The sequence below is a fragment of the Tarenaya hassleriana genome, unplaced genomic scaffold (genome assembly GCF_000463585.1).
Source record: "Tarenaya hassleriana unplaced genomic scaffold, ASM46358v1 Cleome25, whole genome shotgun sequence".
In the NCBI taxonomy this organism is placed as follows: domain Eukaryota; kingdom Viridiplantae; phylum Streptophyta; class Magnoliopsida; order Brassicales; family Cleomaceae; genus Tarenaya; species Tarenaya hassleriana.
This window is the reverse complement of record NW_010965775.1, coordinates 765,340-784,290: the sequence shown is the minus strand read 5'-3', so window position 1 is coordinate 784,290 and position 18,951 is coordinate 765,340. Positions and strand designations below refer to the sequence as shown.

Below are 18,951 nucleotides of genomic sequence, written 5' to 3'. Positions count from 1 at the left end.
TACGTTATCAAACTTCGCATGCCATTGTTTCGGAGCTTGTTTAAGTCCATACAATGATTTCACAAGTTTACACACTTTTCCCTCTTGTCCGTGCACTCTGCACCCTTCAGGTTGAAACATTTATACTTCTTCTTCCAGTTCACCATTTAGAAATGCAGTCTTTACATCCATCTGATGTAATTCTAGATTATGTAAGGCTGCCAAACCTTATGGATGTTTTCCGAGCGACTGGAGAGTAAACATCGAAGTAATCGACACCCTCAGTTTGCCTATAGCCTTTGACTACAAGTCTCGCCTTGTATTTTTCAATAGAACCATCCGGTTTTATCTTTCTTTTGAAGACCCATTTATAACCCAATGGTTTGCATCCTTGTGGAAGATCCACAAGTTCCCAAGTGTGATTTTGTCGGATTGATTCAATCTCACTCTTCACTGCTTCCTTTCAATAAGGAGCTTCGGGTGATGATATAGCCTCTTGATATGTCTGTGGTTCTTTATCCAACATAAACGTTAGATAATCAGAACCAAAAGAAGTCGGTTTCTTTGCCCTTTTACTTCTTCTAGGCTCTTCATCCTCTTCCTCTAATTGCTTAGAAGATTCATGAATTCTTTGAGATTCCATATCACTTGGATCTAATTCTATCCGAGTCTTATAGGGAAATACATCTTCAAAAAATGAAACGTCTCTTGATTCAACGACTGTATTCGCATGTATTTCAGAATTATCTGATTTATACACCAAGAATCGGTAAGCACTCGAATTGTGTGCATAACCAACAAACACACAATCTATTGTCTTTGGTCCTAACCTAGTTCGTTTAGGAATAGGGATAGGAACCTTAGCCAGACAACCCCATACTCTCAAGTATTTGTAGCTAGGTGACTTGTCTTTCCACAACTCATAGGGTGTTTTGTCGAGCCTTTTGTGGGGCACTCTGTTTAATACAAAATTAGCAGAAATCACTGCTTCCCCCCACAAGTTCTGAGGAGATCCAGAACTTATTAACATAGCATTCATCATCTTTTTCAGCGTTCTATTCTTGCGTTCAGCAATGCCATTCTGTTCTGGCGTATATGGGGCTGTAGTTTGATGGATGATGCCATGATCTGCGCACAATTGCGCAAAAGGCGACTCATATTCACCTCCTCTGTCGCTTCTCAAAGCTTTGATTTTCTTTCCAAGTTGATTTTCAACTTCGTTTTTATAGAGATTAAACATCTCTATTGCCTTATCTTTACTTCTCATTAAGTAGAGATAACAATATCGAGTACAATCATCAATAAATGTAATGAAGTACTTCTTTCCGCCTCTGGTTTGCACATATTTCAAATCGCATACATCTGTATGTATCAATTCCAAAGGTTCAGTACTTCGTTCAATATTTTTAAACGAAGACTTAGCAAATTTCGCTTCAACGCAGACTTCACACTTGTGGTCTTTGTCTAATTTAAATTTTGGCAGTAGATTACAAGACATTAATCTTTGCATAGACTTAAGATTCACATGTCCTAATCTACCATGCCATAATCTTGACTCAATCAAGTAAGCAGAAGAAGTAGAAACTTTATTAATATCATTTGCGGTTATATTGTTTGCCGTATTGGTGTTACAAATGGTCATTACATTCATCTTGAACATACCATTTGCTAGATAACCTCTACCCAGATACACACCATCTTTTGACACTACAACTCTCTCAGATTCAAACACTAGCTTAAAGCCTTTCTTTGACATCACAGATCCAGAGAGCAGGTTCTTGCGAATGTCTGGTACATGAAGAACCTCAGTGAGCGTCAGCTTCTTTCCAGATGTCATCTTCAAAATGACTGAACCCTTGCCTTCCACTTTGGATGCAGCAGAGTTTCCCATATAGCAGCTTTCTCCGGTGACAGTGTCATAGGTGGTGAACATCCATTTGTTAGCACAAATGTGGCGGGGTGCTCCCGTGTCAATCCACCATTCTCTCGGATTATCTCCGACCATGTTCACTTCTGACACAACTGCTACGAATTCAGACTCCCCATCTTCTACTTCAGCTACATGAGCTTGGGTTTTATTCCCAATTTTCTTCTGGGCACCTTCCTTGCGATGGTAGCAGTCCTTCGCTAGATGTCCAGTCTTGCCACAGACGTAGCAATTCCCCTTGAATTTCTTGGAGTTGACATTCTTATCAATCTTCCGCTTCTTAATCCCTTTGGCCTTAGTCGTCTCAACGACATTTGCCTTGGATCCAAACTGCCCATTCATTTTAAGAATAGGTTGAGATTCCTGCCGAATTCTCACACGACGATGTAAATCCTTCAAAGACATGTCCCTAGGTTTTTGTCTCAGGTCATTCTTGAAACTCGTCCAGGAGGGAGGCAATTTTTCAATCAGAGTTGCCACCTGGAACCGTTCATTTACCATGATGTCTTCTCCCGCCAAGTTGTGGAAGATGATTTGTAATTCATCTACTTGTTCCACAACACTCATTGTATCTACCATACGATAGTTTAGGAGCTTGGCTACCACCATTCGTCCTTGGCTAGCCTCTTCAACCCGATATTTATGATCAATCGCTTCCCAGAGTTGCTTTGTCGTAACATATTTGGAGAAAACACCATAAAGCGAATCATCCAAACCGTTCAGCACAAAGTTCCAACACATGAAACTGTTATGTTTCCATTGTTGGTAACTAGCTAGAGATTGGGCATTGCCCTCCTCTGGCATTGGTTCCTCTTCAGTGAGGTACCGTGACAACTTAAGCTGTGTTAAGAAAAACAACATCTTTTGTTGCCAGCGTTTGAAATTTTGACCCTTAAATTGTTCAGGTCTCTCAGCCGGGCCGATAGGCACAATAGGAATTGCCTGGTTTTCGGAGTTCGCAACAACCGAAGGAACATGTTTGGATAGGACAACGTTCGCAACGTTTGGCACTTGATTATTCATATCTGTGCCAGCAACATCATGATTAACGGGGTTCGTAACCTCCGCTATATGAGGATTCTCATCGATATCCATAGCAGGAATCTCATTCCCTGGAGCAGTATTTGAATCCATGGGATTTCTTGGATTATCAATGATCTGTTGAATAAATCCAATCATTGTTAGCTTTCACAAAGCTTATAAACTAAACCGAGTTTCACTTAACTTATAAATTGGTTTTGCTCGCTTCCAGTGATAGCCGGAGGAGGGTTCACCCTGATTCCCACGTCCTTACTATGAGGAGGGTATAAAGGGCTTCCTCTTCAAACCCGGCCCGCTAAGACAAAGCTTGCTTCCCCAATTTACAGGAAAAGTTACTTCCGATTTTGTTTAACTTTTTTCTTTTCTTCCAAAAAAGATAAATAATAATATTCCTTTTTTTTTTCCTCACAAAACACTTTTAAATATATTGGGCTTTCTCTTATGGGCTTTTAGATTAATCTCTTCAAATTGGGCCAAGACTAAACTTTTTCAATTTGGGCTTACTCTTTTGGGCTTTTCAATTAATCTCTTTGAATTTGGGCCTTAAACTCAATTTGGGCTTCACAAAACAACTATTTGTTTTTTTTTCCCAACATTTTTTTTTTAACCTAGTTGTTTTTAGATCCAAATTCGTGTGAGATTTTATACCGAAATTAAAAGGAGATTTAGGCACTTACCCGAAAGTTTGCCTCGTGTTAACCATAATCGAACTTAAGATTGTTGGGGACGGCGGTTGTTGACGACGGCAAAACTCCGGCAATTCGAGCGATTCCAGATAAGTACCTGAAATTAAAAAATTATTTTGTCGAGGCCTGTGAAACACAGTTTCCTTAAGTTCGATTTCCGTGCCACCTCTAAAGCTTCGAGGCTATTGGAGCACGGTGAACTCCCAGGATACAACGACCGCGTATTTGGAAGAAGCTTTCCAAATACCAAGCGAACTCAGAGAGAGATATGAGCAAATATGTGAATGTTCTTTTTCTTTAGAATGCTTGTTTTTTTTTTCTGTGTGTGTTTTATGAGCTAACCCAAGACCCCTATTTATAGTAGAGGGGAGAATCTCAAAACAAATCAATTTGAATTTCAAAATTCAAATTTGATTTTATTTTGATATTATCTCAATCTTATCTCAATCATATTTGATAGATTTTCTGCGGATTTGAATCCAATTTGAATTTGAATTTCAAATTCAAATAAGAATATTCTCTTAATATTCTACAGATTTAAATTTAGACGGATCGGGCTTCTCACGGGCTAGGCCCGTTTTGATTCTATCAAATAAACCCAAATCCAACAAGAGGTAATTCATGGTGGAGATTGTCAGAGGATGTACTGATCCACCGGGAACCACAGTCTTCGACGAGTCCTTCTGGATTCCGGTCTCGAAATCGTCCAATAGCGATCGAATCGAATCACCGAGGCAGATTAGAGAGTTGAGAGCTTGTTTACGGAAGATAGAGGTTGATTCGAAAGAGAAGATCGATTCGATTTCCTTCCAGTTGTCGGCGATCGTGCTGTACATGTCCAGCAGCCGGAAAATCTTTTCCGGGGGTGAATTTTTCTTGTTTTTGACGGCAACGGTTTCTGGAAAACCAAACAGAAGAAACGCTCCTTCTCTGGAGATGTCACTGAAACAAGACTCTCTGAGAGTATTCGAGGATTCGAAGACGTGATCGCACAGAATTCTCTCGCCGTTGAAGAGAGTCTTCAGGGAAACGTTCACCGCCTCGACCCAGCTTTTCATCAACATTTCAGCCACCTCCCATGGCATTTTCTTCATCTTCGACGAACTGATTCCCTCCACTCCGAGTCGGTAGATTCCTTCGTCGACGATCGATTTTCTGATGGATTTATATATACTCACGCACTCTTTTGCGTAACCGGAAGCGATCATGCACTCAGCAATGGTTTTCAAATCCGACATGGCTATTGTTGACACTTCCTCCACTTCGACAATGGAATCCCCTGCGGCGTTTGTTGCATCATCGTCGTCGGGAAAATCAGAAGTGCTAGATCTCGCAGAGGTAAGCGAAGATCGAGTCGAGACGGATTCAGGATCCAGATGTGCACAATTCATGGACAGAATCTGGTAAAACTCCTTCTGCAGCCTCTTCATCGCGATCTGCATCAGAGTATGAGCTCTCGCGAGGTTCTCCGAATTAGGATCCTCGGAAACCAAGAGACGCATCGTCGTCTGCAGATCCTTCACACGCTCGATGAACTCCATGGCTTCTCGCTTGCTCTCATAGAACATAGAAGTGACTCTACCAAAAATGGAGGCCTCCATGTTCCATTTCTGTATGATCTCCGCCGCAGAATCGATTTTTGCGTCGACAGCCGGTGATTCAGTGCTCCGGCTACGTGTTGACGGAGGAGGATTTGACGGCTCTTTGGAGACGCAACAGAGCTTTCTCATTGCTTTTCCTCGTCACAAAAATTATCTTCTGCAGGTCGAGAGAAAGAAATTTCGAAACGATGAACTCGTCGTTGCAGAGATTTTTGAAAAATGTTAGAAATGACAAGTTCTAGGGAGGGGACGGAGTCGTAGGGAGGATTTTATAGGCAACGGGAGAACGATGTCGTTACGGTTGATGGTGAAAAACGTGGGGGCAAACCTTGACTTTGTGGGCTTTTGGGCCTACACGTGTCAACGTGACGGGCTTTTTCTTCTTCCTCAAGGACCCGTTAATTTTATTGGAAATCAAATTTCATAAAGAAATTGTTGGTAGAAATTTCTATTATACAAGTTTTAATCAGTAAAAGTAATATGACAATAATATAATTTAAGACACGAGAGTTGAATTAAATATAAAGATTTTTAAATTTTTTAGAAAATAAATATTATTTTAATAAAAAAACTATTTTTTAATTGAATATTAAAAAGATTTGAATATAAAACTGAACGACTACCAATTTTTATAAAATATATAAATTGGTAGCAGATTTAAAATATAACTGACAACCAAAATATTTACGCCAAGATTAAATTACATCTACTGGGATAACGATTACAAATTATCATTATACCATATAAATAAATACAATAAGGTAATAATGTATGTGTGTTTAAAATGAAATATATTACTAGAGTTGGAAGGATGATTGTCTCTCTCTCTCTATATATATATATATATACATACATATATATATATTAAAGAGCTTCATAATATGTAAATTCCAATATCGTATACCAGTGTTATTATCGTTAATGCGAATATGAATGTGTCAAATTTGTTGGTTGACCAACGGTTGAATTACCTTGTGAATTCTATAAAACAAGGAAAGCTACAAAAATGTGTTTTTCATCACATATGGGACAAATAAAAATAAAAATATTATATAAAGTCAAGTGAATATATATATATATATATAATGGACCGCGTGCATGTCAAATACTTATGTTGATGATGATGCAATCTACATACATATTCCAAGAAAAATGGTACAATGGTTTTTTCTACGTTTAATTAAAATTATTTTTCTCATCCTATGGCTAGGGAGGAACAAAGTAATTATATATTCTCATTACACGGAGACAACCTATTACATATGTTTGACTATATATAATAATTGGTCAAATTTACTTTCAATTTTCTTAATTAAGAATTTGAAAATACAAAATATTGATACGTATTCGACGACTCTTGTATCGTATTATAAAGTTGTCATGATCACAAACCAACGACCTTTTAGAACATATATTACCCCCAAAACGACGAGACAACCTATTACATATATATATATATATATGCATGTATAGATGGAATAATCAGGTACCAATACCACAAGCGACCGTTGTGTTTTTTGACTCCGAAATGAACCGTGGGGTTAACTCGGTACGAATATAATCAATATTGTCGTCCATATTCATTTGCCTCTTTTGTCTATGCTTTTTAATATTGCATTTAAGAATATTTCTTATAACTCTTTACATTTCCAACAAGTTTCAAAAACTAAGAAAACATAAAGGAAATTAAATAGACATTCTTTTACAAAAAAAATGCCGAAATTCTTCTTTGTATTTTTTCCTCTGATTTATACGTTCACATATTAAATATTTTCTACTTCCAATATCGGTGATGTGTTTTCAAGGACTTGAAAAACAAGTACGTCATTTGAGATCTGGTTTGCGTATATTTGGTTTTTTGGTAATCATTCAATGTATATTAATAATTACGTCGTTGTCTGTAGCTTGGTCCAACAAATCATCTCCAAAAAATCGTATACAAGAATAATAATTTTTCTTCAACACAAAGGAGCACCGACCGCATAGCGCAGTGGATTAGCGCGTCTGACTTCGGATCAGAAGGTCGTGGGTTCGACTCCCACTGTGGTCGATTTGTATTTTATTGTTAAGTAATTTAATTTCCAAGTTTTCCTTTTCTTTTGTACAGATTATTTATTTTTCACATCGTCCGTATCGTACTGTATAAGTCAAAAACAAATGTAATAAATTCAACATGTGCAACGGACACTAAAAGTTACAATAATGAGTTGGTTCATCCTAACAAGAACCGAAGCAGTTTTGGGTCGTCGAGGACAAAATGATTTGAAGTTCCAATGGCATCGAAAGATAAACGAGTACACGGTGGTTTCCAAAACAAAACTGATAAAGAGAAACTAAACCAGAGCTGGTGACGATCATTTGTTCACAAATGAAACAGAGCCGCCGAAGTGGATTTTACACCTTGATTGCGTACTTCCTCACGGGAAAGTACATATCTCTTTTCTTCTCTCGCTCCGTCTTCAGTGATTTCTGCAAAGGGGAAATCAAAGGACCAGAAATCAGGCACAGTAGCATCATACGCTTTCTTCGTATACTAAGGGACTCCTCGTTTGATATGGACATGAACTCTCATGGGTTCTCTTCTTTGTCTTGCCCTTATGTTTAATGTCTTTGGAACTAAAAGTTTCAGCATTTATGGGAGCAACTGAACGAGTGTGAAGATGTTTAATAGCAACTCAGCAAGCAAATGAGTTATATGTTTTTTTTTTAATTTTGACAAACTCATGAGCATCAATCAAGAAAAAGAAAAAAAAAATGCGGACCTGGTGTTTGGTGAGGCGTCTCCTGATAGCACGGGTTTTCTTGGGACGAAGATCGAGAGGCAGATACTTCTTGTTCTTGTACGCTTCTCTCAGGGCAGATTTTTGCTTCTGAGATATCACAGTCAGCACCTGTGCAATGGATTTCCTCACCACCTTGCTGGATATACAAAATTAATACAACATGGTTGAACGTTAACTAGGAACCGAGAAAGTTTCAAACAGCCATATTCACATCAACGCTTCTAAAACAAGAAAACAATATTCACCTTATCATCTGCATTTCAACCAGGACTAGTTTTGAACCAGGAAGGAAGTGACATAAACCAAAGATTGAAGACATAATGAAATGGATATGCCCAGGTACCGACATAGATTTCCACACATGCCGTATTATTACATCATGGATTCATAACTAAAACCATTAAAATCAGCAGGTTCATTTGAATAGTCACTTATATAACACACCCAGCATATTCACAATCCGAATCAACACCTACATCAGATCAGAAACAATGCATAAACTCGAGGCACATAACAAGACAGTACTAGTTCGAGGCAGATGAAAAAAAAATGTTCATCTCACTCAGCACTATCTCGAGGTTAAATTAACGTAAAATGGAAAAAAAAAATGACATTTCCGAAATCGCTAATTGAAGTAAAATCAAAAGTGCGAATTTCCAAACGTATCACATATACTTACAGTGGAGATACGTACGAGTATATGTAGAAGCAAATACGTACATTTTGGAGAGCTTGTTCGGAGCACCGCCAGTAACTTTGGCGACACGGAGGAGCGCGAGCTCCGCCTTGAGATCCTTAAGCTGATTTAGCAGATCCGTCTTCGACTTGTCCCTGAGCTCGTGAACCTTAATCCTCGCTAACACAAGTCAAACACAACCAAAACACGGAAAATCAAAGACCGAAACAGAGAAACACGTTCAGACAGAACATGAACATGAACATGAACATGAACATGAATCATAAGGATCTAGCAATCTGTATTTCGTCTCACCCATCGTGAACTCCCTGATGTCGAACTGCTGTTGTCGCCGCTGCTGCTCGTGTTGGCTCCGACGAATCGAAAACCCTAATTTTGGACAAAGAGGGTTACTTATACAAAGGTAACCAGTAAGAAGATTTAAAAAAAAGAAAGAAATACTTCTGAGCCGGCTCATGCGAATTTAATGGGCCTATTAAAGGCCCAAATTAGATGTATTAATGGACTTGGCCTTTCCTATGAAGCGAAGAGCTTGTTACGTCGGTTAAGAGTTGACCGGAAACCGGTCTCATCAGCAACTGGTACCGGTTTTGGAACAGCGAATACTCATTACTCATTCATTGTACATATGACATAATATTTGTCTATTTATCATAGTTCCATTTCATATCTATATTGTATCACGACTACCAAAAAAACATGTATTTTATAATTGTATTTCATATCAGATTTTGTAAGTCGATTGGGACTTTTGTGAAACACGCAATAATTTCGTATAAAAAATAATATAAGTTTTGAGGTAATGCTAATGGAATTTTCATGCCAAAAAGGAAAAATAAAAAAATAAAATAAAGATGGAATAATCAAAGTAAAGGGGGCACAAATGTTCAAAAGCATCGGATTCGGTCGAGAATTGGTGGTGCATCTATGAGAATTGGATTCGCCAAACATCAATTTATTTATAGGTTGGGAAAGGCTGGCCATTTTATTTAAATTTTTCCATCAATATTATTAATCTCATTTATTCGTTGATATATATATTTTAAGTGATGCAACAATTTGGGGTGGACAAAAAAATTCAGCATGTAAACAATAACCAAAATAAATAAAACATTTCTGTATAAAAAGCGAAAATTTGTTATTTAATCCGATCTAAATCAAATTTAATCCAAACCAAAATATGTTGACAATAAACTCTTATACATTGCATAATTTATAAGCATATTATGAAATGCATTAATTAATGGGTGGCGTCTCTACACAAAACATTACCCATAAAATAAAATAAAAGAACAATGAAAGGGGAACAAAAAAAAAAAAGCCGATTCCCCTTCAAGGTAGATGCATGTACGTACTATATTTCCACCCCACTTTTATCATATAACTCAATTTCATCAAAGGCAGCGAAAAAAAAACAGATCACATGTTGTCTGCATCAGAAAAATCCATGGACCCACCCTCCCAACCCTCCTCCCCCCCCGCAGCCGCCGCCGTGCGGCTCGGCGGGCGAGCAATCGATCGCCACAACCCCATCATCCGAGACGGCCGGAGATTCACTCCTCCGCCGTCTCCGAACCCTAAATCTTCATCATCTCACCACCACACCAACAATCAAAAGACCCATAGAACTAAAATGGGTATGGAAAATGGAGGTGGAAATCATCAAGACAGGCCTGAAGAACAAAACCACGCAAAGAAGACGAAGAAGAACAAGAAGGGACTCGCTAACATTACTACAACTGCTACTCAGGGCTCTTCAAGGTACTTGTTGGACGAGCCGGTTTTCTTTGACGGGCTCGTGGATTCAGACCCGGTTCCCATACCCGTTGACCCGGTTTTCTCTGATGGGTTCGGCAATACCAACCCGGTTAAGGCTCCTGTCGACCCGGTTTTCTCTGATGGGTCCGTGGATTCCAACCCGGTTAAGGTTCCTGTCGACCCGGTTGATGATGGTTCGCAGAAAACTGAACCGGGTTTCTATTATAAGGAAGATAGACTGATACTAAATGCCTCGAAGCACATATCGTCGTCTTTCTTGGAAAAGAAGAAACCAGATTTCTTCAACGGGTTCTTAGATTACGATCCAATAGTTATGTGTCCTGATTATAAGTTGTTTGGTGAAGACAAACACCTTACAACTTCATATGTTCAAACCCAACCTCCGGAGAACAAACCAGCTTCAGATCAGGTAATTAATGTTAAAAGATAATTTATGGTAAGTATATATATAAAAAAAAATCTCATGCAGCTTTTTTTTTTGTCGTTGTCGTGTTTTTTGAAGGTCGTGGTTTTGAGAGTGTCACTCCACTGCAAAGGATGCGCTGTGAAAGTTCGGAAACATCTATCGAGGATGAAAGGTATAACCACTGGAAAAACAATTAGATATTTAAAAAAAAAAACGGTTATTCTCTGAGTGAGTGATCGAGCTGTGTCTCCGTTTGGCAGGAGTAACGTCGTTTAACGTAGACTTCGCGGCGAAGAAGGTGACCGTCATGGGAGAGGTAACGCCGTTAGGGGTGCTTGCGAGTGTCTCCAAGGTTAAAAACGCACAGTTTTGGCCTCAGATTAATTAACAAGTAATTAGTCTTTCCCTTTTTTCTTCTTTTTTTTCATGTTTTTTTCTTTAATTTTTGGACGGTAAATTTGGAATAATGGTGGTACACTTGTTGTTTTGTTACATGTCGTGTTTGATGCTTCAATTTTATGGTAATATAAATATATATTTCGTCAATAGTATAAACTATCAAAATTTGAGTTATAATCAATATATAATAACTTAAATACAGATTGGCATTTATTAACACTCTCAAAATACAATAAAATAACTATTGTTCTTATTAGTTACCGAATCGGTTCTGACTTATAATATAGACTACTTATGATAAATAATTCTAATAGAAAAACTTCAAATCAAATAACAAATAATATAATGTATAAACTCTAATATCATATATCTTTTTTACAATTTGTGAATTTAAACTTGTGTTGACGTTAAGGGCTAAAAAAGGTACAATGTATGATTGGTCCATATACATAAAGATTCATCTGAAAACATGCAGAAATATCACGTGGTCTAGTTAATGTTTTTGGTGGGTACAAAGTGTCGCGTGTGGCTATAAATCTTTGATTGAATAAAAAGCCAAAATACCCAATTTTGGACCCGAGAATATGGAATTCGATTTAAATGGATGGATACACTATGGATAATATCAAACTTTGTTACAGTGTGGACTGTCGAGGCATAAAAGGCCTAAATTGAACATTCTAGGCCTTATTAAAGCCCATTATTAATGGGCTTATAAAATGGGTTATAGGCCCAATAAAAGAACCCGCATATTGAGGGAGGCCCAATAAAAGCCCATTACATGTTTTGACCAGAAACTAAATGCAATTTAAAAAGGTGTTTTGTTTATTGGCCTTCCAAATTAAGATTCTCCATAAAGGTCAAACATTTAAAAAAATCAAAAGATATTAATAGACGATCCCTACCAAAATTTCCTTTTATAAATACAACCAAACTCCTGCACCATAACCCATAAATAAACCCTATTTGCCTCGAGAGATTGGACAGTGATGGAGAAAACTCTTTTGCTTCTTGCAGTGTTGGGTCTCTTCGCTTGCGCTCTTCATGAGGTGACCGGCAGGAACCTTCCGATCGAGACAGAGAGTTTGGATTTCGGGTCTTTGCCCAAGGGCGTCCCCATCCCTCCGTCCGGACCGAGCCATGGGGAGACGCCTCCGGCGTGGAAAATCATCAGTCGCCCGAATTTCGGGACATTGCAGAGAGGACCGGTCCCGCCGTCTGGACCGAACGGTGGCCGACCGAAGTCGTCTCCTTCACCAGCGATCTAGAAAAAAAATTTCAAACTGTTAGATAATAAAATGCGTATGCTCCTTGGAATTTGATAAAAATAAATAAATAAATAAATCTGCAAATCTTATAACCAAAACAATGTGCGAACTGTGATGTTCAATACATGTGGTTTTTCCGACATGGGTCAGAGTTTCGGTTTCACCCAAACTGTTATTCGAATCATAAAATCGCGAAAGTCTTAATTAAACTTGTTAAATTCAGCAACTAAAAAAAATATTTATAAAAACGATTTTTTTTGTTTTTTTTTTAAATATAGTCATCGAATTATACGCTCATCTTCAGTCTTGAACAAATAAAATCGTGGGGACAAATATTTTTTGGACATTGTTTCATCACATGACCAACAAGCAGAATTTACTATGCCCTCCGGCCCCTCCCCATAAATACCTTTTTAGATTTCTTCACAATTCTTTTATAAAAAAAAAGCCATATGTGTACACTCATGAAACCTACATTCCCACTAATACTCTATTAAAATGATATATTTTTAATTAAAAGAAATTATAAATTTTTTAGAAAATCTAAAACGATATCTATTTAGTAACAAAAACATTATTCTCTAGATCTATATTTATTCAAAAACGGGGAACTTATTAAATAGCATATTTTATCATGTGACACAGCGGTATAAAATAGAATTTCATAATACTAAATGCAATAAATTAGCCTGATTATAGGCCTTCAAAATCAAGATTTTCAAGAAAGGTAAAACATGGAAAAAAATCACAACAATAATCACAAGATCTAAATAGATATCAAGAATTGAATAAATGTCCCCCCACCAAAATTCCTCTATAAAATACGACCAACAACCCATAATTAAAACCATAATTACCCTTCAGAGATCGCATGCAAAAGCCTTATCATACGATGAAGAAAACTCTCTTGCTTCTTGTAGCGTTAAGTCTCTTCGCTTGTGCGCTTGAGGTGGTGGCCGGGAGGAACCTTCCGATCGAGACAGAGAGTTTGGATTTCGGGCCTTTGCCCGAGGGCGTCCGTGTCCCTCCGTCCGGTCCGAGCCATAGGGAGACGCCTCCGGCGTGGAAAGTCATCGGTCCCCCGAATTTCGGGACATTGCAGAGAGGACCGGTCCCACCGTCTGGACCGAACAATCCTTCACAATATAACTAGAAAATTATTTTCAGACCGTTAATTAGTATGATTTAGTATATAATAAATTGATCTGTTGCTTGTAGTGTGAAAAAAAAATGTCAATCTCATAACCGAAGCGATGTGCGAACTGTGAAATTCAATCCATGTGCTTGTCGGAATGCATTGAACAGTTTGACTATGTGTACGGGTTTTCCGACAAAGATCATAGCTTCGGCTTCACCCAACAAATTTTTTTTAAAAAAAAAAGTTTAAGAATCCGAATGAAACGACGTCGTTTTAATTAGGGCTTTTTTAATATTTTTTTATCCAATAATTTAAGAATATTAATTAAGTGAAATTTCAACACATTCACAAATGGGCCGTCAACAAACATATTATTATCTACGACTTATGGCCCACTAATGTACCACGTTTTCTCTCTTCCTTATATATATATATATATATATATTATTTTACCAATATGTAGGGCATGTGTAAAGTCTGAAAATTAAAGTACATACACATATATATATATATATATATATATATATGAAGAATCTAATTCATTAATCGTGAAGAATCGAATTCGTACCGTTTATAATAAAATAAAATTTAAAATAAACACAGACGAACTCATTATTTAGCTTTATATCGAATTGGTATCTCTGCCTATAGACGCAATAGAATTCGAGTTCAAATCGGTTTTGATTCTTTAATGTAGTTTGTTATTTTACAAGAAGACAATCCATCATTTAATAAATACGACGTAATGTAACATAATGACGCGAAATGATTGGATATATATATAAATTCTTCTTGGACTTTACGTTATACGTACGGTTTGTTTTTCATTCGACGAACAAAAAAAAAATATGTGGCTATAAATTGGTACGACAACATAACTGTCGGTTGTAACGTTAAAAGCAATGTATGATGTTTACGCAACTAAGCCTGAACCGTCGGACACCTTTTTTTTTTCCCTGACAAAAGAGAACAAGACTTCCAAGGGTCTTGGAACCCATTAGGGTTTTCACATTACGTTATTTATTTTTTTTCTTTGTTTTCTCTGCAGAGCTCGATAATTACAACCGGGATAAAGAATGATCATCGTATACAATTTATAATTCTTCATTTAATTTTCTTATACAATGACTCCCGGCCCATATCATAGTAGAACACCAAGTTTCTTTTTATATCTGTAGATAACAAAAATAAAAACTAAGCTTATATTTACATTTGCATGAACACACTGTATAGCTACGTAGCAGCAAATCTAAATCGCATGGATTTTAATGTTACCGAACCATCATAGTATTTCGGAGTTTGATGTTATACATGAGTATGCCGACCTAAATGGTTGATATAAAAGGTAAATAAAATGCAAGATTATGAAATTATTGTATCGTCCTTTCTTGGATCTATTTGAGTGTCATGATCAAACTAGTCAAAGCCAATAATACGTCAAAAAAGAAAAATAAAATGATAAAAAAATAAATTCGTACACATCAATTTTTCAAATACTCTAAAATAATTATATTTTCCCCCTAGATATAAAGACATAAAGTTGTTTTTATAAAATACATGTTTTTAAAATATTACCAAGTTTTTATCGTAATAATAATAACATTAGCATATGTTAGATTTATAGTTTACTTTTCAAAATAAAAATATTCATATTTTGTTAATCGTTGTTATTTATAAAATATAAATATTTCAATTATTTTGGAAAGTATACGTAAAAAATTTCAAATGATCATTGTACTTATACGAAAATATGCATTTGTTTTGAGAAATTTTTATAACTTGGTATATTTTAACAAATAAAAAAAAACAAAACTAATGGTCCCATAATGAAATTGGTGACGGAACAAGAGAGATTGGTCGGTGGGTTTGGTTCGTTCGTTGAAATGAACAGAAGATTCCAACGACATAAATTAGCAAAACATGATACAAATTGGGCAAATTGTCATATGAAAACAGACCAGACGACGCTTATAACATGGGGACCAAAAAAAGCCCCGGCCGTCGGTCCATGCATCACCCATCCAAGCACGCAATCCTATGACACGTGTGATCCACGTGCCTCCCATCTTCCGATGTTCTGTCCAATTGTTTATTCATTTAACTTCTTATATTATATTTTTTTCGGAAATTGCATAAACGTCCTTCGATTTACCGTTGAATTACATGGGATCACCACAGTACTATTCAACATCTTTCGAGAATGGGAGCAAACCTTTCTAGTAAAAGGTAATAAAAGAGAATTTCCTAATGCATATTCTCGATCACAAGGGCTTGTCTTATTAGCGTCCCTACTTAATTATTAAACCCTAATTAACGTTATATATAATGATATTCAATTACACGCGGGCGCGCGCGCACACACACACACACATATATATATATATATATATATATATCATATCTTAGTTCGAGAAAGCAAATCTCGGATTCTTCGGGCTGTCTCTTTCTCGGTCGGTCTTGTTTCTCTGCTTTTCTCGTAAGCCTCGAAGAACTCTTTGTTCTCCTTTTCCAGTTCGTTCCAAACTGCAAATTCAATATATATATATATATATATATCCGAAAAAATTAAATATATACGCTATACATCTATATATAGTTTTTGTGTGTGGATAAGTTCGGGTTGTCTCTAATTTTACATATTCAAGTTCAGTTTTAATTATGGTTTTGAATTTGGCCGGACATATTTGTTATTTCATTGTTTTTATCATTAATACATGTCTTCATGTTCCAAACGAGCCGTGTGTATCTGTATATATACATGTTTATATATGCTTGTGTATACGTGTGCGATACGTGTCAACCCAATTACATTGACAACAACCCTTTGCGTGTGAACGAGATTTCCAATGTAAGATGGTATATACAATGATAAAAGAACTGCAATAAATTAACATTAATAGCAACCATATACGTATTTGTGTGTGTGTCTATATATATGTTTGTATATATACGTATAGATATTACGCACCCGTGGAAGTGACGACTGGTTCGATGTTTGCATGCTTGGATAGAGCTTCCATGCACTCTTCCTTGCCCATGTTGAATAATAAACACTCTTCTATCAAGTGATGTACCTGCTTCACATATGTACACGCATACATCAATATATATATATATATATATATGTATATATACATTCAATATTATATATAAGGAGACGCCACATCAACAAATCAAGACTCGTTCAATTCATATAATCACACAACCGGTGAAATAAACAAGCGGTGGATATTAGTAGATATACAAATCTTACCAGATGGATATACGAAGCAGGCGAACTATGATCTCCTTCACCCATATGAATATCGCCAAAAAAAAATAATTTTAAGAACTGTATGGCTTTATATATATATGTGTGTGTTATTGTGATTATGTATATATCAAAATCAAATAGTTATGTGTGATTTCTAATGGTTATGCATACAGAGAGAATAGGTGGAAGAGAAATAGAAAAGAGGAGAAGAAGGAAGAAGAATATTAGGGGAGGTGACACGGAAAAAGGAAAAAGATGAATACTATTTTATAGTAAGACAGAATAAAATATCCAAAAAAAGAAACCTGTATTTTATATATATATATATATATATATAAGTACAATACAAAGTTTATAAAAGCTTTAAAAAATATTTAATTTAAAATTTCGTAGCAATTATTAGAATACAAAAAAATATAGAAAAACACAATGAATTCATAAAATCAGGTAAATTGAAATAAAAAAACTCTATTAATTATCAACATATTAATTATGTATAAATGTTTGAATATACAAAAAGAAGCTAATCAATCAAATGCCAAAAAGATATTTAAATAAAGGCTACCTATATTGGCAATGCATAACATAATGGGCTATCGAGCCGACGTGCTGGTTGTGGGACCCATATTCCACGTGGGCTTTGCCTTACGATTGGCTGATCGGAGATTAGAACAGATTTTACTAAGCACCTCCCCTCATCCCTATGCTTACGTGGCCCTGGCCCAATGACCACGTGAAGTCTGGCCCACCTTTTTGAAACATTACTAATAATGTTATAAACTTATAATTATTCCATGTTTTCTTCGTGAATATTTATAATCATTCATTATATTTGCTAGCAACTTGTTTCAAATTGAATTCACGTGAAAACTGTTACATGCTAATAATAGCCAATGAGAGTGAAAGCATAGCTTTATTGGATTGTATTTTATTATACATATACTTAATTTTACTCTACCAATCTTCAATGAGTTTTAAATAATAATCAGTCATGCCCTTTGCATGAATGAATTATTAGGTACCCAATCTGCATGATAAGCTGATTTCAGTAACCAAAACGGTCTTAGAAAATTAGTTTTCAAATATATTATTATTATTCTTTTGATAATCCAAAAATTAATCATAACTTCGTATCAACTTACATCTCTCAACACATAGAAAAAAATCATGTAAATGTCCATCCCGAATTGAATACTAATTCTAGTTGAAAAAAAAACAACTTTGTCATGTCTCTTATATGTTGATCTGTCTATCTTAGTAAGACAATATTCAATTATAATCTTCTAGATGTTCTTGGTACACAAGGCAATATAGATACACATAAATACTAGCTAGTGTAAACAAATGTAAAATAAAAAAAAAAAAACACAACAGTTGATGGTCCAGTGATTGAGAGGTGACAACGTCATCCTCAAATTTCTGGGTTCGATTCCACTGGTGGAGAGGTATATAATTTCTGGACCAAAATGGTCTATATACAAAGACTGGTCTCGGATCTAGGGTAGATATAGCCGGATCGAAGGTTTGGAGAACCATTCTGGTTATAAAAAAAATGTAAAATAAAAACGTAAAAAAAATCCACACAACGTTTTCAGAATATTCATTTTGTTTTCGATATGTTTTGCATTCAACTTTTGAAAAGAAAGGTAAAATATATAATATATTGAGGTGTTTAGAATTTTAAAAGAAAATATAACGTAAATATAAATATAGAGAAACAACAGGAAGGGTATTGGGACGACGTAAAGTAGATTTCCAAATGGTCGAAAATAACAAGACTCTACTGAACTGTACTTTGGAGTTTCCCACTTATCCGGAAGTTGTCAGGTTTCATATGTTCGAAAACAGTACGTAGTTGGTATGTGTTTACGTCGAAAACCCTTATTGGGAATCCACCATGTGCAACTGTCTGCATGCTTCACGAGAAATATCATAATATATATGTGTGTTTTGTGGAATTTGATATTAAAAAGAAATATAATTAATTAACATTG

At 36.0% G+C, this 18,951-nt stretch overlaps 4 protein-coding genes and 1 non-coding gene across 7 annotated transcripts; 2 read left to right on the top strand and 3 right to left on the bottom strand.

The window, feature by feature from the left end:
• Nucleotides 1–4,154: 4,154 nt before the first annotated feature.
• Nucleotides 4,155–5,363, bottom strand: LOC104816662 (exocyst complex component EXO70B1-like). The gene has a single exon (XM_010545592.1). It carries the CDS (start codon nucleotides 5,361–5,363, stop codon nucleotides 4,155–4,157), a length of 1,209 nt encoding a protein of 402 aa, XP_010543894.1.
• Nucleotides 5,364–7,210: 1,847 nt separating this feature from the next.
• Nucleotides 7,211–7,284, top strand: TRNAR-UCG. The gene has a single exon. It is a non-coding gene; the product is annotated as a tRNA-Arg (tRNA).
• A 110-nt stretch (nucleotides 7,285–7,394) lies between these two features.
• On the bottom strand, nucleotides 7,395–9,106 carry LOC104816295 (60S ribosomal protein L35-4-like). The gene is made up of 4 exons (XM_010545033.1): nucleotides 9,009–9,106; nucleotides 8,738–8,873; nucleotides 7,997–8,153; nucleotides 7,395–7,703 (listed from the first exon to the last, which is right to left on the bottom strand). Exons 1-4 carry the CDS (start codon nucleotides 9,010–9,012, stop codon nucleotides 7,629–7,631), a joined length of 372 nt encoding a protein of 123 aa, XP_010543335.1. The 5' UTR covers nucleotides 9,013–9,106; the 3' UTR covers nucleotides 7,395–7,628.
• A 955-nt stretch (nucleotides 9,107–10,061) lies between these two features.
• On the top strand, nucleotides 10,062–12,715 carry LOC104816294 (protein SODIUM POTASSIUM ROOT DEFECTIVE 1-like). 2 transcript variants are annotated; one of them, XM_010545032.2, is made up of 4 exons: nucleotides 10,062–10,902; nucleotides 10,996–11,071; nucleotides 11,160–11,290; nucleotides 12,316–12,715. In XM_010545032.2, the coding sequence occupies exons 1-3, from the start codon at nucleotides 10,138–10,140 to the stop codon at nucleotides 11,285–11,287; spliced, it is 969 nt and encodes a 322-aa protein (XP_010543334.1). In that variant the 5' UTR covers nucleotides 10,062–10,137; the 3' UTR covers nucleotides 11,288–11,290; nucleotides 12,316–12,715. The 2 variants fall into 2 exon arrangements, with proteins under 2 accessions (XP_010543334.1, XP_010543333.1); XM_010545031.2 differs by lacking the exon at nucleotides 12,316–12,715 and having other exon boundaries at nucleotides 10,063–10,902; nucleotides 11,160–11,391.
• Nucleotides 12,716–15,832: 3,117 nt separating this feature from the next.
• On the bottom strand, nucleotides 15,833–17,201 carry LOC104816293. Of its 2 annotated transcripts, none has more exons than XM_019202828.1 (3): nucleotides 16,958–17,201; nucleotides 16,673–16,781; nucleotides 15,833–16,227 (listed from the first exon to the last, which is right to left on the bottom strand). In XM_019202828.1, exons 1-3 carry the CDS (start codon nucleotides 17,000–17,002, stop codon nucleotides 16,100–16,102), a joined length of 282 nt encoding a protein of 93 aa, XP_019058373.1. In that variant the 5' UTR covers nucleotides 17,003–17,201; the 3' UTR covers nucleotides 15,833–16,099. The 2 variants fall into 2 exon arrangements, with proteins under 2 accessions (XP_019058373.1, XP_010543332.1); XM_010545030.1 differs by having other exon boundaries at nucleotides 16,673–16,778.
• Nucleotides 17,202–18,951: the final 1,750 nt, after the last annotated feature.